The sequence below is a fragment of the Felis catus genome, chromosome C2, assembly GCF_018350175.1.
Source record: "Felis catus isolate Fca126 chromosome C2, F.catus_Fca126_mat1.0, whole genome shotgun sequence".
In the NCBI taxonomy this organism is placed as follows: Eukaryota; Metazoa; Chordata; class Mammalia; order Carnivora; family Felidae; genus Felis; species Felis catus.
In genome coordinates, this window is record NC_058376.1 from 104,878,448 (window position 1) to 104,902,363 (window position 23,916).

The 23,916-nt window shown below is 40.7% G+C and overlaps 1 protein-coding gene across 6 annotated transcripts in view; it reads right to left on the bottom strand.

Moving 5' to 3' along the window:
- Positions 1–23,916, bottom strand: part of LOC101094201 (schwannomin-interacting protein 1) — a 579,710-nt gene that overhangs the window by 16,153 nt on the left and 539,641 nt on the right. For all 6 annotated transcript variants that reach the window (XM_019810501.3, XM_023260433.2, XM_023260435.2 and 3 more), the window contains one exon: positions 12,104–12,222. In XM_019810501.3, the coding sequence (XP_019666060.3) occupies positions 12,104–12,222 (119 nt within the window). The remainder of the gene's footprint in view (positions 1–12,103; positions 12,223–23,916) is intronic.

Consider the following 23,916-nt stretch of genomic DNA (forward strand, 5'->3'; position numbering starts at 1 on the left):
GGAAAGCCTACCTTCCAGCAGGCATGTGTCCCGAGAAGTAAGCGGTAGTTTCAAACTACGTGCCAAGCAGAGTACTGGGGAGAAGAGAGGACATCATGTCTCTTTATGCCCCATCCTGACCCCATATCTCCTAGGACTCAGGCATTTGGCAGCTCCAAAGGTGACTGGAGTGTAAATGGGCCGCTCTGGGTTTTTTTCTTTCTCCTAATCCTGTACATAATCTCTTTTTCTGCTCCCTTTTCTAAGGCTAGGTCTGGCCCTTCCATCTGTACATGTCCACATGATGGCTGGTAAGCATCCAACACCACATGGCCACAGAGTCTTATTAACTGATAGAAAGGAGAACTAGCCGTCCCCAGCTTTTCTTTGGTGAAGCGTCACAGCCCCTGTATCCTAACCCGAGTCTCTCGAGAGCTATAAATACTTGCATTCCCCAGACAGCCGTTGGTTCTAATTTCACATCAGTGTCCTCCAGCTTCTTCACTAATGACCACTTAGATGTAATTCAATTTGGAGTTATAGGATCTTCATGTTGGAAAAATGCATTTCACCAGAAATATTTTCTACCATGAACCGAAGACCAGAATGAGGCTTCTTCTGATACTAGAATAATGATGGAATGAACCAGTCATCTCTCTTGGGTGCCAAATGTGGTCTACTTACATTTTAATCAAAGCCAAATGATTTCTAAGCAATTTACACTCTGAAATAAAAAGAGTTAACATTTTTGGATCATCTACTATGTGCTAAGGCACTTCATATATATTACCTCTACTCCTCAGATACACATAAAGTAAACATTATGACCCTCATTTTGTACATGAGAAAAATAAGGCTCAGAGATTAAATTACACAAGGTCACAGAGCTGGTATTTTACTCTGTGAGAGTCTGTTTTGAGAAGCCAGGGCACTTTAAGAAGGATAGAATAAGTTCATGAATGGAAGAAAAAAAAAGATGAAAAAAGAAGGCAAAACAAGAACAAAACAAAAAAACTGGAAACAATTCCAGTATCTAACAAGAAGAGATTAAGTATATTACAGTAAAATATATGATGGCCATTATGCAGCCAGTAAAAATATAATGATAGAGAAACAGTTATGAACATGGGCAAATGTTCCCGATATATTGTGAAGAAAAATCAGGCTATAAAACAGTACATATAGTATGATTTCAATTTTGTAAACAAAAATGTGAAGATATATTATGCATAGAAAAAATGGCAGGAAATATACCTAGATATTTTTTGGTGGAAGGAATTCAGTTGACTTCGAATTGTTCTCTTTTGAGCTCCTTTGAGTTGTCATGTGTGGGCATTCAGCAGGAATTAAAAAGGGAAAAGGAGAGAGAATGGATGAGCTGATTAGCGCTTGTGTGTTGGAGAAAAGGTGAGTAGGATTAAATGTTTGACAGCTGGAAGAGGATGGTTGTGTGTCTGACTCAAATGGAGGCTATGCACGGAGCATGACTCACATGTGAGTCAGGCCGGGCTTTTGTTCTTGGCAGGGGGCTGGGGGCGGGAGAGCCTCTTGAAGGGCAGCAAGAAACATTTTCTTATAAGTGAACGTTTCTGGAGATGGACTCTTTGATTCAACCGTTCACATCCCTTCCCTGCCCGGTCTGGGCCCCCTTCTTCCCCCCCTTGAATCTGCAGTAGATTACAGACTCGGAAGTAATTGATATACATTTAAATGTCTGTCTTTTTAAAGCCAGACTGTTTAATTACTCCTCTCGGCCCAGACGGGGTTTAAACTTGCATCCATCTGACCTGCTGATGAATTTCAGCTGCTTGCCGCTTCCTGAGTTGGGTGATCATGTTCCTGTGTCTGGGGTAAAGACATGGCAGTTGGAGAGTCATGCCTGTGCATGTGTTTGAGGAGTATGACTGGATTTGGAGACACTCTCCACAGCAAATTCTTCTATGCTCTTCAATACTGAATCACTGCTTTCACCACTTTTTATATCATGGTTAAAAACAGTTGGGGCTACTATTTAGGCTTTGTTGTAGAGTAAGCTTTATCTCGAAGACATTCTCTTTCATCATTTCATGTGGGGTCACTCAAATTATATGCAGTCATTAAAAAGAATGCAGTAGATCTGCTGAATTTCATTGATTCCATGAAGCACGGTTGTTCATATTTTGGCGTCTTTAAAGTCAGCTGTCTCACGATCTCAGCCACCCAGGCGGCTCGTGGCATGACTGTTTCACTGAGCTGTAGCCCCCTCAGCCAACAAATCAGTTAAGGACCACTAATGAAGATGTGGGCTCTGGCAGTTCAGATATTCGTGCCTTCTGATAAGAACAGGAAAGCTCCAGCATCAAAACCTGTAGATGAAGGGCCAGTGGCTTGAAAGGTGATGCACAGCATCTCCCGAGGGCACAGAGGGTGATGTTGTGGGGAAAAGCAAAGACGGACAACTCTGAGGGAAAGTGGTTAAGTGAACAATTGGATTCTGAAAGTGGACTATCTTAACCAATGTATTTTACACATTTTCTTTTTTTTTTTTGTATGTACAAGACATAAGTGATAAAAGTGGATATCCAAATAAGTTTAGAAGGCTTCTTTCAATAACTAAAATAATAATTCTAAGTGTTAAGGAGGCATGCATCACCATTCAATTGACAGTGGTTTTTCAAAATATCTTCCATGGGTTTTTAATACACGTAATAATCCGAACGAAAACAATCTGAAGGAGGGGCACCTGGGTGGCTCAGTCAGTTAAGCGTCTGACTCTTGATTTTGGCTCAGGTCATGATCTCAGGTTCGTGAGTTTGAGCCCTGCATCAGGCTCAGCACTGACAACACGGAGCCTGCTTGGGATTCTCTCTCTCTGCTCCTCCCTCAGGCGTGCGCACCCTCTCTCTTTTCAGAGACATGAAAAAAAATTTAAAGAACATTCTGAAGGGCACAGAAATTTTTTTTTTTAAGACTGGACAACAGGACTGTGTTAAACCTCTAGATGACACAGCTCACTTGTGGTCAGTGGGAGTTTTCTTGTAGCAGCGAATTTTCTGTAAACTCTCAAAGGAGTCTGGTCTTCATGTGAACTGCGTGTGTCCAGACACATGTGTGCAAGCACCATCCAAAGGGAGCGTAAACCACAGTAATAAAGTAATAAAGTCATGATAACTTGTCAAAGATGATGCGCCAATGAAAAATCATTCCTAGAAGCTCTTTTAATTAAACATTTAGCTGTCCACTGGAGCCATTTTTAAATATAAAATGCAGCCCTGTGGCCTTTTCCTCCCTGCCTCCCACCCTTTCGCAATAGCTCCGACAATTGAATTCTCATTGGTGATAATAAAAAAAATTCATAAGGCAGGGTACAGCTGGTTCTGCCTCTAGCAAGATGTCAAATTTCGCTTGCACAAAATTAATTGCACCTAATTAAACTGGGGTCATCGGCATTATTGTAAAGTGAGGCTATTTATTAGACAAAGAAAATTTCACAAATACCAATTTGCTTTTCTTTCGGGTTTGTGAAAGAGAAGAATTGCTTACATAATTAAATTTGTTTTGCCATTTTAATCTTATTACTCCTCAAAAGACCCACTTCACATCTTGCTTCACTTTTAAAATTGGGTGATATTTTAGAAAAGTAGAGGTAATCCTTGAAGGAGGGCATAAAAAAATGACAGGTTTTCTGTATGCAATAGTTTGTAAACTACCGTTTACCGTGACGTGTATCTTGGAATTACTTACATGAAGGGTTTCCGAAGCAAATTATTAGTTCACATGTACGAGATTGAGATGAAGTTTAAAAGATATGCTACATGTTATAAATAGGTTGTGACCATATGCACCTATTCAAGAAAGATGCCAGTGAAAGCAAATTCCACTGTGTTGAAGTAGGACAACCTCACCCATGCTGGGTATATATGACTACACTGCTTATTTCTTCCAGGAAATAGTACAAAAATTATTACTGTTAGAGACAAAGGGATGATTCACTTTCCTGGCAAAATGATGCTTGTTCAACTTGGGATTCCGTGGCAGATTATATATACAGATTCTCAGTTCCTCATATTCAAAGCTCCTGTGAGTCAATTCCTTTCAAGCCTCTCTGGATCACTGTTATCTGTCTAGCTGATACAACCCCCTGGGCTATGGTGCCCCCCTTCCCGGCCCCTATCCCCACACCAAACACAAAAGAAGGTGGTAGGTATCTATTACTGGTCTTGTCTTAGTCGTTCACCAATAAACCTACAAGATCAGGAAAGAAATGAGTTGGGGACATTGGAATGGTTGAGATGAGTAAACAGTAATCATTATTCAAACCAGCTGCTCAAAAGCTCTCTGGGGAATTTCTGTTTTTCATAATATTTACAATGTTCGGAGAGAAGCGTATAGCCTATTTTGGCTACACCTTCCCATCGTATACTTTACGAAAAAGACTACATTAAGCTGTATTTCTATTTATATGTATGCAAATAAAACCTATCTTGGGGTAGGGTAAGAGGTAAGAGAGAGGTTTATTTTGTGGTTACTCTGAGAAAAGGAGAATGGAGGCCGCACATGTTTTCTCTACAATGTCAGATCAGGTTGTATGTCTGAAAAATGAAAGGTTTCCTAGAGGTCCATTACTAATGACAACTCTGTCTTCTGTTCTCAAAGCAGCCAGGCCAGTTGGCATTTCTTTAATAATGCTGAGCTATATAAACTCAGAATCCAAAATATAATGATGATTCAAGATTAATGTGGTCAATGAAAAATATTTTATAGCAAAGCATAATACTAGTAGTAAGAGAAAAGGAATATTTTTTTCAAGAACATGACTACACTGAATATTTCTTAGAAACCTATTTCAAAAATATAGTAGGTAATTCACTTTCCTCATTTCCCTATAAGCCTTTGTAAAGCTTTCGCTGAAACATTTTCAAATAGGAAAAAAACAACAAAGGTCATAAAGTCTCAGTTTGAAAAGGTTGATTATGTGTGGATTTTGAAGAAAGAAAAAAAAAATGGCATTTCCTATATTTGCTACATTTTGGTATAAGTCAAATCTAATAATTTGAGTTATGAAGCAATATAAAAAATTCCTTTGCTGCAGTATTAGGCATGAAATGTCTTTATGGGATTATTGGAAGCCTAGCCTACATTTAACAGCTTGTCACTCTTTTAAAAAGTGCTCTGGGAGACAGCACCAATTAGAAAAATTCAGTGGGGCTGAAATGCAAAAGACAATCGAGAAGGACTTACACTTGCAGGAGCAGCTCAAACATGTCTTCCCAGAAGACCCTTCTGTTACTTCATGATTTTCCACACAACGTGCATGAAGTTAATTCTTACAGGTAAATGCATGTTCTTTAAAATACATAAACAGAATTCTATTATTTTGCCAAAGGTCCCAAAACTGGGGTGGGTCTCGTCTTAAAAGTAGGCTCAGCACTTCAGAATGTATTGCTTTTGGCCAATTAATTTTAAGCCCTTGGCCTCATTTAAAATGGAGCCCTGAGCTCTTTGGAATCACCCAGTCGAAAAGATTTACCTGGTTCTGATTAGCTAATAATTCAACACATGTACTCTGGTGCATTTTGGAGCACCATATTAGTGGGCTTGGAAGTTCTAACATCCTTCAAGTCCTTTTGTAAGTAAGAGGTGAGGTATTTCTAGCTCAGTGAAAAATTTCAGGGATTGTAATAGGTTAGAAAAACAGGGATGGGGAAGGTGGGTTATACAACTGCAACTGAACATTTCCTGAGGCTTTTCTCTTACATTATTACTGACAAGGAGGGGACAATAGTCTTTGCAGACTTCCAATTTACAGGGAAAAAGTGATATTTCTTAGAAACATTAAGTCTCATCATTAGCCATCGTCTTAAAGGGTATCCAAAAAGTCATTGTGTTCTCACAGAGTATGATCTCATCCCAGAATGTGGAGATGAAAACATCTGAAAAAAAAAACCCAGGATATAAATAATATTCCTTATGGCAAGTCAACAAGTGTAGCTTGTTATGAGTGACTGTGAAGTACATATATGTTTAGATAGCTGTGTCTCCCACGGGGGTAGATGACTCAGTGATTTTTCCAAGCTTGCTCTGCCTGAAGAGTTTCAGGTGGGCTTTGGGGGCGTGTAGGGAGTGATGGAGAGAGGCAGCGAAATGGAGGCTTGGTGAGGGGCACTGGAGCTAGGACATGCAGAGTGGCACTGAAGGGAAATGAGGAGGGGAGGCATTTTCTGGGCAGGGGTATCCCAGACCCTCTTCTTCGGTTATCCAGAACCAAAGGAAGATGGTTTTGTTTTACACACGGGATTTCTGCACAGGATTTTATTTGAGAAGATACTTCAGCCACTAGAAATAATGAAAACCTGCATGACACTTCTAGTTCAACATGGCATTTTGAACATGGGCATTTGTCAACTTGTTCTTCTGAAATCCTAGTAAGATAATATTAAGAGAAGGTGCACACCTCCTCAGACAAAGAAAGTGGAAAAGGAGATAATAGCGCACAAGAGAGTTTGAAAAAATGTTGGAAGATAAAATGAGGATGGGTGAGAGGTACTTGAGTTAACATTTCAATTTGCTGGGTGCTTGCACAGATGGCTGGTAGAGGAAGCCCATGCATTTATTTGCACTGCAGAATCCAGACACGCTCAGGTCCACCTGAAGGTAGGAGAGAGGGGTAGGACTACACACAAAGAAAAACTGACTGAACAAACTGGAAGGACTATCACACCCTCTGTTGGCCCCGTCTACCTGTGGCCTGGCAGAATGAGGAAGTTTACTGTCTTGCGAGGTTGAATCAGAGGAGCTCTGCAACATGGCACACTCAGACACAGCTAACATGCCATATGGAGCACCCTTCACTGACATCAAGGGCATTAAGTAACATTCTACATGTTGAACCTTCAACCATTCCCCTGCTAGAGTCTTAAAATACTGGCAGCCAGGCTCAAAGCTCCTCAGGACAAGGTTGGAGAATTCTCTGTGGCAACTTACAGACCATACTTTTATGTAGATGCCCCCTAATGAAACAGTTGCATTTTTATTTGACCATTCGAAGGGGAAGTTCACCATTCTTTAATTCAACAAATATTCAGTAACTATGTATTAGGCACTATTTAGGCAAGAGTTATGGTGGTAAACAAAGCAGACAAAGACCTGCTCTCTTGGAGCCTGTATAGACAAAGAATGGATTAAAATACATATACATATATACATACACACAATATATACCTATATGTATATTATATATATTATATGATATCAGGTAGTGATAAGGATCACAAAGAAAAACAAATCAGAGAAAGAGGATAAGCAAGGTAAGAGGAGAGGAAACTGTCAGGGGAAGGTCTCTCTGAGGAAACAATATATGTCACCAAGCCCAACCAGAGAGCTTGCCCACAGCATTTAGCATTTTACACTGAATTGTTGATGGAGAGAAATCAAAACAAAATATAAACTCAGAAAAAATCATGGACAATGTAGAAATCAGAAGAAAACATCTTAAACAATTTACCTAAAATTAATATCTACAGTAAAATGAGGAAGTATCATTTCAAAAATTTTTTAAAAGTTAAACAAAATGGACAAAATCTTAGAAAAATACAACCCATCAGAACTGACTCAAGAAGAAGTAAGAAGCGTGTACAATCTTAAAATCCTCCAAAAAAGGAAGCAGTTAAAGCAAATACACAAAGTAAATAGCAGGCCCAGATGGTTATACAGGTGACAAACAGCATATTATGCAGACTTTTCTTAGACACTGCAAGAAGGAACAGTAGCCAACTTATTTTTAAGCCAGCACAGTCCTGATACAGAAGTGAGGAAAAAAATACTATAAGAGAAGAACACAGCAGACCCATGCCACTCAAGAATATAAATGTAATAATCCTAAATGAAACATTACACAAAAAATTCAATACTATCTGAAAAAAATCCAACAAATTTTGCTTTATACTAGGTATGCAAGGATTGTTCAATATTTTTAAACTATACATGTAATTGACTAATATATTAACAGAGTAAATCATTTAATGACCTCAAGAGATGCAGAAAAAGCATGTGATAAAGTTAGATACCTATTCATGAAAAAAATTCTTTGTAAATTATGAATATAAGGAAACATAATTAACTCATAAAGGGAAACATTAAAGAAAACCTAAACTTTACATCACCCTAAGTGAGGAAACATTAGAAGTGTTCCATTTAATATGAGAAATGAGCTAAAGATTCTAACTACTACCATTTTTTTTTAATGATTATTTTTGAGAGAGAGAGAAAGAGAGAGAGACACAGTGCGAGCGTGGGAGGGGCAGAGAGAGAGGGAGACAGAATCTGAAACAGGCTCCAGGCTCCGAGCTGTCAGCACAGAGCCTGGTGTGGGGCTCGAACCCACGGACTGTGAGATCATGGCCTGAGATAAAGTTGGATGCTTAACTGACTGAGCCAACCAGGTGCCCCTAACTACCACCATTTTTGATTCTCAATATATTAAGGTCCTAACCCATACAATAAAAGAAAAAAAAAAACAGGAATGGGCAATGGAAAGCAATAAATGATAAACGAAGCTGCTCCTTTTGGATGATATTGTTTAAAAATCCAAAAGAATCTACAGACAACTTTATGATAAGTAACGGGAGGGCAGAAAAGTAATAGAAGCAGTATAATGAAGTGGATGGATATAAGATTAGTATACAAAGTAAGCTGCATTTCTGTTCAGCAAAACAATGAGAACTCATTATAAAAGAGAATTTAAAATATCAGAATGTCAAATATCTAGAAATAAATACTATGAAAGATGTATAACATCTCTACATGAAAAATTACAAAACCTTATCAAGAAATATTCAATAAGATCTAAATAAGGGAGAGAAAGGCCATGTTCATGGGTAGGGAGATTTAATATTCTAAAAATGCATTCTCGCCTGACTTGATCTATAGATTCAATGCAATTCGAGTCAAAATTCCAAGAGAGTATTTTGTTGAACTTGATTAGAGGATTTAAATTTATATGGAAGAATAAAAAGCAAGAAGAGTTAGCATATTTCTGAAGAAGAAGAGGAAAGAGACTTGCCTGTCCAGATATTAGGACTTATTTTGAGGTTACAATAATTAAGACTTTATGGTATTGGTGCAGGGATAGAAACACTGATGAAACAGAATGTATTCCCATTAATGTATAGTATACACAGAAGTGGTCTGTCGTCTCAGTGAGTAAAAGAAAGATTTTTTTAATAAACAGGATGGAAAAAAATGGTCATGTAAATGGAAAGCGATGAAATTAGACATCTCCATAATGATATAAACTCCTGATTGATTACAGACTTTAAAAAAATCAACACTCTCAACTCTTGGAAGGAAATCTAGGTTAATGTCTTTTGAACCTTGGGGTAGATTTTTAACACAAGACACAGAAAACATGGACTATAAAAGTCTGATAAGAAAGAACTCTGGTCATTAAAGACACAGTGAGGAAGCAAAAAGACAGGCCACAACCTGGGAAAAGATATTTGTAATACATACAATATATTAAGGATTAGTATCATGACTATACAATGCTGATAAAATCAGTTTCATTTTTATTTTTTTTAAATTTTTTTTAATGTTTATTTATTTTTGAGACAGAGAGAGACAGAGCATGAACGGGGGAGGGTCAGAGAGAGACGGAGACACAGAATCTGAAACAGGCTCCAGACTCTGAGCGGTCAGCACAGAGCCCGACGTGGGGCTCGAACTCACGGACCGCGAGATCATGACCTGAGCCGAAGTCGGACGCTTAACCGACTGAGCCACCCAGGCGTCCCATAAAATCAGTTTTAAAAAGCATAATGAATCCAACAGAAATTGGACATAAGACCCAAACAGACATTTCACAGAAGGGGAAACCCAGACGGCTAATAAACACAATGAAATACCATTTAATACCAATTCAATTAACAAAAATGTAAAAGAGATTGACAATATGGTGTTAGAAAGACTATGGATCCATAGGATCTCTGAAACATTGCTGGTCACAGTGTAACCACTTTGCAACCACTTTGGAGGACACCTTTGGCATTATCTTCTAGATATGAACATTCACGTGTTTTCCTAGTAATTCTGTTCTTAGGTGAACACCAAAGAGAAACTCTTGCACATGGACAGCAGGAGACATGTACAAAAGTGTTTATAAGCAGCACTGTTTATAAGAGCAAAACCTTTGAGACAAACTCAATGTCTATAATCAGAAGAGTGGCTGAGTAAACTGTGATATATTCACATAGTGGAATATAATATAGTAGTCAAAACCATGGACTGGCAAAGGGAAAAATGGGGGCAATTTTCATTTCAAGACAAACACTAAAGTTTCTCAAGTAATCACAGTTTACTACATGGTCCAGTATAAATAATCTATGATCTTCATAATGTAAACAGTGAATTGTTATTTGACCCCGAATTATGAGACATTTATAAAGGGAGGATGGGGGGAATACACAGATTTGTCTGTGGGAGGGCTGTAAAGGACGTGAATCACAATTTTCTATAGCTGGCAGTTGGTAGATGGTTGTTTAAAAGACTAAGAAAATAAGCATTTTACTTAGAGGTATACAGGTAAATTACCAAAAGAAACAGTCAAAGAGTTAAAAGTTATAGTTTCTGGAGAGTAGGACAAGATAGAGACAGATGGGACAGGTGACAGTTACTTTTATTTTGTGTTGTTATTATACACCTTGTATTTATTGTTAATTTTATTTTCAAAGCCATATATGCGTGTGTGTGTGTGTGTGTGTGTGTGTGTGTGTGTGTGTGTGTGTATAACTTTGATTTTTAAAAACAAAAACCTTCCATTTGGGCCAGATGAATATGACTTTGCTGAGCAGAGAGATGGGGTTTCTAGAAGCAAACTCTTTGGTGCTTTGGGGAATATTAGAGAAAAGCTATAAAAGATCTATACATATGGTCAAATCTCCTCATTTTACAAAAATGAAGAAGCGGAGGCATGGTAGAATGGAATTTGTTAAAGTCTCAAAATGAGAAACTGACCAGGACTAATCCTCAGGTCTGCAGGTCCCTAAGCCAGGGTTCCTCCTGCCACATCCTTACTAGGAGGGGAAAGAGGTGCTTTCCGGCAAAGGGAAGGCTTACCTTCCGGCTCTGGAATGACACGGGAGAAAAGTGAGGGAACTCTAAGAGATCCAACAGGCACCCGGCTGAGGCTTAGAGGCTGTGACTGTGACTCTTGTCTCCATGTCTGAATCCACAGCAGTGACTCCTACGTGTGTGTATGTGGGAGTGTGTGTGTGCTTTCTGATTTTTGCTGATTCAGATGAGTCCCTAAGGATCAGACTGAAGTACAAGACTTACTGAAAGCCAAACAGAATAGATTTAAGCAGACATTGAAGTGTCTAATTCTGGACATCAGAGGAAGGAGAGTGGAAATCTGTTGGTTGAATAAATGCACGAACGTTATCAGGTGTCTCCCACACCAGGCTTAACATGGCAAATATAGCCAGTATTTATACAGGGAGCAATTCATACGCATATTAAAGTTTGGGAAGCTCTGGTCTACAGCCCTGTTTTCTAGGTACAATTAGAATTTTAATATATCCTAACTGGAATTAAAAGCTATGCAAATGACCAATGGTATCCTGAAATAAATTACAATAAATGAGCAATGATATCCTGAAATAAATTAAGATAAAGGAGTAATGCCTGGAGGACAGGTTAAGCACTGCAATAAACATCAAACGATCAAAGTGGGAATTGTATTTCTCAGTTACCAGTATTCACTGCAATCAAATGTTTCAGAGAGGGGGGTGATGCTGGATGCTTCAGGACTACTTAATGGAAAATCTGGTGGTCTGCCACACTTCTCTAAGTGACCAGCCAGCTTGATTAAGAGTGTGGCTTGATTCCCCCATCACAGAGAAAAATCAGAATTGTGTCTAGGACAAAAAATGAAATATAGAAATATGACCGCAAGTGGCTGGGCAAAAACTGAAAAGCAAAAAACAAACCCAACAGGTGGGGAGGGGTCTGTTTAGAATCCAAATAAAGGTGGTAGTATTATGGGGAAAAAAATACTCAAGGGTTTAAAAGGTATCTTTTATTAAACATATAGTCGGATGACAAAATCCATTAGGTACATATCAGAAAATCAACTCAAAAGAACACTCACCGAGAGGAAAGGCTTGGCTTCCCACTTTTGCTACAGCTGGTATAAATTCCTGGGCCATCATCAAAGAAGCTTCCAAGTGCCAACTTCTGTCGGATAGATTCTCTCTCATTTTTCTGTGCCTAAAATTTCAGGAAAATAAAAAATGCTGATAAGTGGGCAGACACAGGACAACTATAGCCTAACTGCTAGGTTTCTTAGAACTGCAACCTTAGATGAAACATGAATAGGCCACAGCACAAGAGCGTTTGAATTATGAGGAGCTGAAATTAAACCAATCTTTCCTGGTTTCACCTCTGCAAGCAATTTCAGTTCTTCAGAGCCTTTCAGGATCACGGGTCTAGGAACTCACCACGCTGGTACAAAGTGATTCTCACCGGAACAGAACTAGATTATTTGGTGCTGTAATCCTTCTTCTTACCTGCTAGAGGAAAGTCATGGAGGGCAAGCACTCTGTCCTAAATCAAATCACTTTTACCCCAAATGTGGCCTTTTCCCGGATCGTGTCTTCTCTTCTGTATTTCGTCCCTTCGGCCCACTTTCTCTATTGCAAGAATATTAATTCATTCAGCCAATATGCACTGAGCCTCTATGAGATGGCAGGTGCTATGTTACAATGCAGAACACAGCCCAGGATGGGTGATCGCAGCCCCTGCCTGCATCTGGCTTATAGTCTTGATGGGGATTACTGCTTCTGTTCGAGAGCTACCCTTATCTCTCCAGGTCCAGAACACGAGCAACCCTAACAAAGGGCCTGGAATAGCTGGAGGATTCTAACTGGGCCCATCTGTTTCGCGTTTTGAAGAGAAGTCAGGTCGGTGTGCATAGGAAAAGGATGTGGGAAACTACACTACTGTGATAATTTGGATATGTTTACAACACTTGGCTTCCCATAAAAGTCCCATAAAAACTCACCATGCTGAACTTTTAAACCCTTTAAACAACAGGGGAGAAGATTAGAAATGATTTCCTTAGTTAAAAATAAAACAACTACAAAAACAAACATAATGAGTTAGAAATCCTGGGGTGACAATGAGAACTTGGTTTTCTGTTCTGGGGCTGGCAGCAGGGCCGTCGGATGTTCTGAGCAGCAGGCTGACGACTCTGGTGAGCCAATGATATTACCAAATGCAGCTCACGTGACTGAGTGTGGCTGTGGAGGGCAAGATGGCCCTTGAACCTCCCAATGAGAGGTTCTGGAGCCACATCTGCTGCCACTGGTACCCAGAAGTTACACGTGAAAGCTCTGAGCTGTCACCTGAGCATCACTTCGTCAGTGATGAAACGCACACCCTGTTGGAAGGGTGGGCTGAAAATTGGCCTCATTTCACCCCCAAGTGAAGGCAGGGTACTATCGGTCAAGGCTGTTCTAAAATGGTGGTTGCTAGCCACATGTGGCCATTCACATTTCGATTAAAAATTAATTAAAAGTTCAACTCCTCAGTCACGCTAGCTGCATTTCAAGAGCTCCACCGTCACAGGTGGCTACTGGGCACCATATTAAACAGAGCAGAGTAAAATATTTGATAGCACAGTGCTGGCTAAGATAGTGGTTCTCAATTGCCAGCTTTGACAGGCTGCATCAGAATTTCCTGCAGTCTTTAAAATACACACCCCAGGCTCTAGCATCAGATATTTACTTTAAATAGGTTTGCGAACTTCTAGTTCAAGGAAAGCTCATCTCTATTCTCCTTTTCTTTCACACTTAAACTTTTTTCTTTAAAGTTTATTTATTTTGAGAGAGAGAGAGACAGAGAGAGAGAGAGAGAGAGAGAGAGACAGAGAGAGAGAGAATCCCAAGCAGGCTCTGCACTGTCAGCGCAGAGTCCGATGCAGGGCTCAAAGGCTCAAACTCATGAACCATGAGATCATGGCCTGAGCCACAGTCAGACGTTTGACCAATTGTACTGCCTAGGCATGCACCCCTCTTTCACATTTTTTAACCCATGGAAACCATAGTGTTCTATCAAGTCTCACACTTAGTGATTATATCGGTATCTATTTATGCAGACAGCCCTCCATTTTGGCATGCACCAATGGAACCATGTCAAACTTAAGAGCCATAGTGCGTGTGCGTGTGTGTGTGTGTGTGTGTGTGCGATACAGCCACAAAGTGTAAGAGTGCTTTTATATAGTTACAGAGGTGATGCTGATATCATATTGTCTGCTGGGCTAGCATAGAATGGATCCCCGTGAAAGTAACCATAAGGTTGTAAGGGGAAGCAAGAATGCTTTTAATTTTACTAAACGTTTGCAATTGTGCTGCCGGAAATTTTAATTAAAGCAACCTACCCTCCCGAATATGCGGGGCTGGCACTTGTGATGGTTCTGCCAAAACAGAACCATTTGATAGCATCTGACATCTTTATAAATTCGTTTCAAAATCCCAGCATCTGCCATGCAGATTTAGCACAGTGAACCTATTTCTTAATTCATGTAGAATACAAAAGAGATTTGCACCCAACAGTCTCTATAGTCAGAAAAGTGTTGCGTGAAATTGAGTATCCAAAAATAAAAGCAGCAGATAACATGAGTGTTAATGACTGATGTTTAACAATACACTGGTGCCCAACATTAGCCTGGAAGAGGTTTTATTTGAAGAAAATACCTATCCCAGGTGTGAATGTGTGAACACACACTTGATTCCATATATATCTTTCCTAATGTACTTGGTACACTACAGCTATCGATATTAGAGAAGGCCTTAAAATATTTCTATTTACATTAATTACAACCCTTTATACTTGGATATTGTGATGGACAGCTTGAAGAGGACTCTTTTGTAATACACAATCTCTCACCCCTCTCCCTTCTCTCTCTCTTTCTCTGGATCCCACTGAATAGACCAAAAAAAGTATAAATAATATAAACATCACCCATAAATCAAACACTTAGATACAGATCACAGTTAACATTTTGGGATTTTTGGGATAGTTCTTTTTAGTTTTTTTTTATCTTATGTATGTATTTTTTTTCCTTTTTATAAAATTGGGATCATATTGTTTATTCATTTTGAGAGTTTCCCTCATGCCATTTAAGATTCTTTAAAAATACAATTTTTAATGGCTGTTTATCATTTTGTCCTATGGAGTTACCTTCTCTTGTTAGTCATTTGGGTTGTAGCCAATTAAAACTAACACAGAAGTCTGCATTTTTACATACATCTCTGCCCACATGTCTGATTCTTTCCTCAGGATAAGTTCCTGGAGTGGAATTACCAGATCAGCTGAGTGTGAGCATTTGTTGAGGCTCCTGACACATTTTGTCACATTGCTCTGGAGAAAAGCTGTTCCAATTTACATGCCCAACAGCAACGTAAAAGGGTGTGGCATTCACTATATCCTGGCTAACACTGAGTACTTTCACTGAAAAAACAAAACAAAACAAAACAAAAAAACTTCTGTTGGCTTTGATAGTCAAAAAGTGGTATTCTTTTTGTTGATTTCCTTGATTACCAGTGATATTAAATACTTAAAATTTTTTTAGTTACCGTACTTGCTTTTCTCTGAATTACTTCTAGCTTTGCTTATTTTTCTATAAAGATCTGAGGAGTTTTGAAATTTTTATAGTAAGCATATCATTAGTCCTTTTGAGTTTAAATCTAAGTGTTACGTATTTACGTCAATCACTCCCTTTCTCTGAAATGTCGTTGACGGCTTTGTGCGTGGAAAGCCCTTCCCAGGCTAGAGGTAAAGGATCTCACTGGACGTTAGAGGATTAAATGAGAACATTTATGGAAACTGCTAAGCAGCAGTGGTGGTGATGTAAATGTATGATAAATGGTAGCTATTATGGCTAATCCTCCTATAATTCCTGCTTTGAAGATGAGGAACTGGAGGGTGAAGGAAGGTTACCTTATTAGTAGATGGAAGAGCTAGGATTCAAGTCCATCTTTCTGGTGCCGATCTTTCTGCTCTTCCACACTGATGAGTGAGGTGTCTGGGCAAATAATGGTGGCCGCCATGTTTGGAGATATGATGTAGGACTGACAAGTTATGGATCTACTTCTTTCCTGAGATGGGGTGTCATGTGTTCTCAGAAAAGGAGAAAACACTTGACTGCAAAACATACACACCAAGGCCCAATCATAACTGCAGATATTTACAAACAAATACCTCTCATCAGAGCCACTCTCCTTGACACCACTGCTTAATCTTCCTTCTGGAACAAATGCCATTCCTAACATTTCAAGTAACCATGATTCAACTGACTAGTAAAACAGTTTTTCTCTTAAAATTCAACAATTGGAACTATTTTCCTTTCAGTTGCCTGCAGGTGTAGAGTGAGTGAGTGTGTGTGTGTGTGTGTGTGTGTGTGTGTGTGTGTGTAGTTTCAAAGTTCTTTTGTTCTCCAAGGAATTATACCTGCAGGGCAATTATGTCCTCCAACCTCCTGATGCCCAGATGTGGCTCAGGGTGAGGAACAGGGAAGTGTACAGGAAAAGGAAGAGGCTTACTCAAAACTACACTGTTTGGCTGGGCTTGTGGCACGTGGAGCCATGTCCACTCCTAAAATGGCCTTGGGAAATACCCTCTTAAAACAAAAGTAAAACATCAAAAATTTATAACTCTTTGCAAAAAGCAAATGGGCAACTGAGGAATAGTGGCTCATCGCTGTAAGACAGAAAGCCTATTCAAGACCAAGAGGAGAGTAAAAATGTGCTTAGAAAATCACCATTGTCCAGCCACAGGCAGTTAGTTTTTGTCCTCGCCTGTCGTTGAATTCCCTATTGCCACCCCCTGTGCCCAGGCAGATAAGACTCACAATGGCTTTTGAGGATACCATGTGAGCCACGATCTCAGAATACAGACCACTGGGCATTTTCAGAACCCACACGCTGATGCTCAGCCTTTCCCCCTGTACCACTGTTCTGCTGCAATTCCCCAAGCTTGACAAGAACAAAGACGGGTGTTTGGTAAAAGAAATAAAAACCAAAATGTTCTGCTTGAGTAGATACCATCCATCTCCAAATCTGGTATGTCCCGAAGTCCTTTCCATACTTTCTTCAGGATGAGGCGGGACCTGTCCTTTACACGCTGATACCATTCCCAAGTCCCCTCCTCTGGCCCTGCCTTCACCCCTCTGGCCCAGAAGCATCGTAATGTCTCTGGTCTCTGAAGCGGGGGCCACCTAATCTTTCACGTGCTGACTTGCACACGAATTTATAAATGGAAGACGGGGTATCTTCTGCATTCTAAAATTTGTTTGACACACCGTATTTTTGTGGGGTTAGCTGTGGGGTCGCCAGGCCTCTCAGGAACACACTCTGGGAAATAACATCTTAAACCTAAATCCAGCTGGTACTCAGGACACTGCAAACAGCTGCTTCCTTCTGACTCCTGCACAGATGATGAAACCCACGTAGCCGGAAAGGGCCTGTCTGATTAAAAGGAAGGAGTTCCTTAAACTCCCCAAAGGAGGAAGAGATTTAAAGAAGTTTGGTCTAGAAAACTAGAGGACCCGATTGATGCGAATGGCACAGCAGTCTGGGGGGATAACGGCAGATGTGATCTTGGAGGCCTGGATTCCCTTGTAGGAATGAGGAGTTTTCCCCCAAGTTCCCTGTCTTCCATCTTTTCCCTGGATTGATCTTCCCCTCCTGCCCAGTTCCATTTGTTTTTTACTTTTGCTTGTTCACCATGGGCACAGAAATAACTTTTTATTATTGGATGTGCTTGTTACTGGTTTTAGTAATGCTAAGCGTCTCAGTACTCAATTCATTTCGAATCCTGGAAGATACCACTTCTGGCATCCTCCTTCCTGTCCTGCTAAATTGCTACCTGGTTACTGCTTTTCATATGTCAGGGTGTATATGGATCACCCCGGAGGAAAAACTTCCTAAGGACTGGGGGCTGCATTATTCCAGAAGCCGATGACGACCCTGGTCCCCCGTATGGCCCATAAAGAAACTCAGGATGCCAGGAGGTCGCTGCACCACCCGTATGCCAAGCGGAAAATTGCACAGGAAGGCACACGTACAAAGTGGCCCTCTCTCTGTCACAAATTTCTTTAAACTGGTAGTTCTCAAACTTGATTACGCATGAGAATCACTGGAGGGCTTGTAAAAACATAGACTTATTTTTCTCATTCAGAAAGTCTGGGGTGCGGCTGAGAAAATGCATTTTTTAACGAGTTCCCAGATGTGGCTGATGCTGCTGGTGCAGAGACTTGGAGAACCATGGCTTTAAGCAATTGAACAGACCAAGTAGCGAGACGGAACACAGAGTCGGTTCTCCTCTACGGGAGCACAAATCTGTTCCATGTGGAATGTCCAGGCTCTGGACCCAGGTGGATTTCATCATCTGTAGACACCTGGCCTTGCCAAGGCCTGGCTGGCATGCCTGTTTTGAAGCAATTAATGAACCCCTTGCTTCAGTGCAATCTATTGCCTAGTGATGTCGGCATCATCCCCATTAGCATCATTCACCAGGGAATGCAGCTGGGATTCTGGAGCTCCCTGTGGAAAAGCACTTTTCCTATAGGAAAATAGCAGTCACTCTTGTTTCTCTCCTCAGCTTGTAAGGGAGGCAGCTTTACTCTAACATTTACAGGCAGCATTCCAGGGCGGAGGAGTCTGACGCTTTTAAACACTGGGAACCAGAAGTACAGAACTCATTTGTTCATTAGGCAAATTGTATTAATTTTCTTGAAAACAAAATAATCAAAAGGAAAACCCACATATGTGGATACTAATTATTTTCTTTCTGAAACAACCGTGGGTTTGCCACAAGATCAAAATATGAAAACATCATTCTGTAAGAAAATAAAATGTACTCTTTTGAATGTCAAGTTCATAAGTACTTGCAATATGCAGGGTTTTTTTTTTTTTCTTTCAAGTTTTTGCATCTTATTTTATCCTCTGGGAAGAGCTTTTCAATTATTGGTGGAAACAGAAGTTAAATAACCTAGTATTTTTCCATTGTATCACTGAATGGATACTCTCTGGACATTTTCTTTTCAGTTTGTACTTCTGATGATTTCCATTTCAGACACTTACCTAATCAATCCAGAAAGATTTCCTGAAATGCTGTTGAAATCTCATCTTTGCATCCTTGCACTGAGCTGCCTAAACAAGTCCTCTGGACTAGATGTCAGGCCAGGCTGTTGGTGTTCAGCTTGCTGGGTTCAGCTTGCATAGCATCTCATGAGAAAGTTGTCCTTGGATACCTAATGTCCAGGACGGGAACCCAAGGAGAAGGACACCTATTTTACTTGAGAACTGCCCGACATGAAAAGTGTTGGGATGTCAGTCCAGAGGAGAGAGATGTTTGTTTACAATTAGCCAACCGCGAGGATGGTTTTGCCTAGTGACTGCATTGTTTCTCATGCTACAGGGAGACAATATAAGCAGAAGAAGGCGGACACAAGTGCTGTTGTGCAGAGTCCCTAACACTTGAATACTCTTAATTGTTAAGGACCAGGGAGCAAAGGTATCTAACATTCAGTGGGTTGAAGTTTAGTAGCCAGTAACTGGCTGAATGGGAGCTCTGGAGAAGGTAAAGGAGCCCCAGGTGCAATCCACAAAGATAACAAAGCAGTGGAAGTGTTTCAACATTAGACTCTGCGGGGATACAGTTGGAAACGAAAGTTTTCCTCCCCTATGGGCAGTATATCCAAAACAGGAACTTCTGGGAGCATCTTATCTTGAGCTCCTTCTGGTTCTCACAGGATTGGCTGCAGAGACTACTTTTTTTAAACACAGGGGCAGTGTTGTCTGGGAACTCTTTCTAACAGGTGACATTTTAGAAGTCTGTAAAACCACCACTGTCATTCAGTATCACAGTGAGAACACAACAGTTCAAAACACCTACTGCATGGTTATGAAATAGCCCAACCTCAATCAACTGCCAGGAAGCTGATGTCCTCAATTTCCCATGTCAGGGTGGACTTAGGATCTGGGAGACCTGAACACAGGAATGAGAGAAAGGAGGCAGGGAGTTCAGGTGATTTGGGGTCAAGAAGACCCAAGGTAACATTTGACTGGGATATTTACTAGTGCAACTTATAGAAATTCTTTAAGCCTCGGTTTCTTTTTTCTGAGAAAAGGGATAATAATACCTATTTTATAGGTTGTTTTAAGGATTAAATGAAGTACTGTACAGAAAGGATCCGGCACAGAGCCTAGCCCAGAGAAGAACTTATTAAACAGTAGCTGTTGTGAACGCTAAAGGGAGGGGTTGGGCAAGCTGATGAGAAGAATGGAGAAAGGGATAAAAGCCAGCAATGTCCAGAACAGGCGAATCTATAAAGACAGAAAGTAGCTTAATGGTTGTGGGGGGAGTGGAGGACTGGGAGTAACCGCTAATGAGTACAGGGCTTCTTTGGGGGAGGGGGGGTGATGAAAATGTTCTGGAATTAGCAGTGGTCTGCATAACCTTATACATATACTAGAAACCATCAAAATGTACCCTAGGACATGGCGAATTTTGTGCTATATGAATTATATCTCATCCATATTAAAGAATCATATCTCAAAAAAATAAACTACACCCACAAAGGTAACTCACATACGATAAATCTGGACAATCTAGTTACCTGAAACAACCCACTCCCCGCCCGCCTGGCTAGCCGAGGTGTGCCAACAGGGCGATAGGGTGGAAAGAACCCTGAACCAGAAGCCAAGAGGCTTCGTATTTATAGCATCTAAGACCAACCAGGCCAATTCCTCCCATGAAAGAAAAGGAGACTCTGGCCCAGAAAGCTGAAAAGATTGTCCCCAGGTGGCCGAGGTGGGGCTAGGCTCCAGGGTTCGGTAACTCAACAGAGTTCTTCAAGCGCATTCAGCCCTTACAGGCAGGAAGACGTGAGGGTTAATGGAGGTCGACGGCTGCTTTTCCTCAGTAATTGTGTGGGGAGGGCAGAGCTCTTGTCTGGAATGGCAGCTGGCATTCTGTGTTCCTGTTTATTGCAGTTTATCTCAAGCAGTCATTTCCATTCACCTTTTAAAAAAAACATGAGGCGCAGCTGTGGCTTCACTTTAAATATTGTTCCTTCCAGCCTTTTAATTTTTTCACGGGCTCCTCCCTAATCTTTCACCATAATTGGATGCACAACACCAGAGACAGCACCTCGGAAAAAGAAAGCAAGCAAGCTGGCTTCCCCAGCCTCTGACCACACACGGCCCTGTCGGCGGCTCCTTCTACAAGGAGTAGCCTGGGAACAGACCAGCGTGTTTGCTCTGCTCTGGGACAGAGTGGCAGCCAGTCTTCTAGGTTAAATCTTCTCGATTTCCTTTCTCTGTCTCCATCAGTGTGAGCTGGATCTTTCCCGGGGTCTGAGACGGCACGGGCTGCACGCTTCCCAGGTCCACACTGGATCTGAACATTCTTCCAGGCAGCATCAGTCCCGTGTCAGCTTATTTGTTCGTGTACCTCCCCACGTGGACTGTAAGCTCCTGGAGGCAAAGCCCAGCATCCCTTCCGTGATCCTGGCTCCCCACGCAATGCCAGGGACAGACGGGGACTCTTCTGAGTGACGGTGGAGGGACCAGGATGTAGATCCCATGCTGTGCGTCACTGTGGTCCTGAGGAAAATCAGCTGTGGGTCTTTGCCAGGAGGTCAGAGGTTGCTCAGAGCATGGCAGGGCAACAATGGATTGAGCATACACACCTGAGATTCTACCACTGTGCAGGCTTTCGTTCCAATATACTAAGATGTGTTTTCTGTCGAGGACAGTTTCACTACTATACTGAATAAGCCAGAGGTCCTTAATGAAACACCTTTCTTACAATCAGGACCTTCCCCAAGGAATAGGAACAGATGTGTGCTCTCTTCCTTCCTTTGCCAAGGTGGAATCTAATTTTAGTATCGGAAAGTGACCTTTCCCCCTGAAGGCTGTTTGCCTGACTTTAAAACACCCTTGTAAAATAATCCCTATACACATGTGGCATTTATTAGTGTGACTGGCATAGGAAATTCTATTGGACCTAGGCAGGGGTATACCAATTTTCCAATTGTTTTTGACAACTGACCTCAAAGTGACAGGCAGTGAAAGAAGAAATTTTTAAAACTTTTATATTTATAAACATTCTATTTAAAAATATGTATTTGTGTACAGGTCTTATACGTACAAAATATGTGTTTATAGTAGTATATATGTATAACTTATGAATAAAATAGATACATAGTAGAGGTATGGACTCAATCATTTTACTGATGGATCCAAGGTCTAAAAAGCCTGCAGACCGCTGCTTTATGGCATCTAATTTAATCTTCTATTTAGTCAACCAAATAGCAAAAATAATAGAAAAATGTAGAAAAGGAAGATTTGAATTAGGAAAAGTGATTTTTATATGAGGTAACTGTTGTCCTATCCCGTATTTGTTTATTTTGAGAGAGAGCAAGAGCAAGCAATCATGAGTGAGGGAGGGGCAGAGAGAGGAAGAGAGAGAGAATTCTAAACAGGCTGCTTGCTGTCAGCACTGAGCCTGATGTGGGGCTCAGACTCACGAACTGTGAGATCATGACCTGAGCCAAAACCAGGAGTTAGATGCTTAATCAACTGAGCCACCCAGGCGCCCAATCCTATTCTTTATATATATATTTTAAAAAAAGTAATGTTTATTTATCTTTGAGAGAGAGAGAGAGAGAGAGAGAGAGAGAGAGAGAGAGAGAGAGCACGCACACAAGTGGGGGAGGGGCAGAGAGAGAGGGAGACACAGAATCCGAAGCAGGCTCCAGGCTCTGAGCTGTCAGCACAGAGCACAGAGCGGGGCTTGAACTCACAAACTACGAGATCATGACCTGAGCTGAAGTCAGATACACTTAACTGACTAAGCTACCCAGGCGTCCCAATCCTAGTCTTTATATTTTAAAGAAAGCATATGCTGCCCTGCTTCACTAGAATCTCTTGATGAAATGATCAATAGTGGGTTTTTTTTTTTTAGCATAATGAAGTCTTCAGAGTAACCAATATGTACATTAATTTGAAAGCCCTTTGCTTGAGAAAAGTAGTTAAAAAGCTGAAATCACAAGGGAACTACTCTCGTGTTTGGGGTCCAGAAAAATATACATTGCTCTCTGTGTATCCTACACATCTAAAAGTTTCATCTAGCAGTCTTTTGTATTAACCTTTCAGATACTATTTTTTTTTAAATCCCATGTGGCATTCTACTGCCTTAGTTAGATAACAAATTACACAATGCAACTCTGTCTTGTTGTTGATGATGTTTTAAAGCTACTTGAGCCTCACATGTTTGTCATTTTAGTCAGTGCTGTATCAGGTTGCAGGCATATCATCGCTTGCTCATTCCAGGCATGCGGGCTCTCTCAGTTGTTTCTAAGGAGGAAAAAACTACAGTGGTCATCACTCTGTTGTTACTACAATAGTCACGGTATGTCTTTCATTTTTCCTAAGTGCAAACTGACCTAGACTTTTCTACCTGAGAAATGGTTTGACTGTGACCAGTCCTCTGACACTGAAAACAGAGGAGATACGAGAAATGTGCACTTATCTTCGGGGCTGGGTAAGTGACTGACTCTGATTGCTGAGTATCCTACACCTCTTTTGCACACCCATGTCTGGCAGGAAGGGATAGTGGAGAGATGTTTGAGTTTCAGTATTCTGAACACTTACCACCTTGGGCACTCACTCCCTTCTTGGGGAAGGCGAAGGGAGAAAAACGCTGGGGGCAACATGGCAGGTCATTGAAACCTCTTTTACATATTTAAGTTTTAGGTTCCAGAGAATGGAGCATAAACTATTGTGACCTGCTCTAAGAAGTAAAGTACATACTTACTTAAAACACCCCCCACACGCATACCACAATTTTGTGTATCAGATATAAAATGCCATATTGTACATTATTACACTTAAG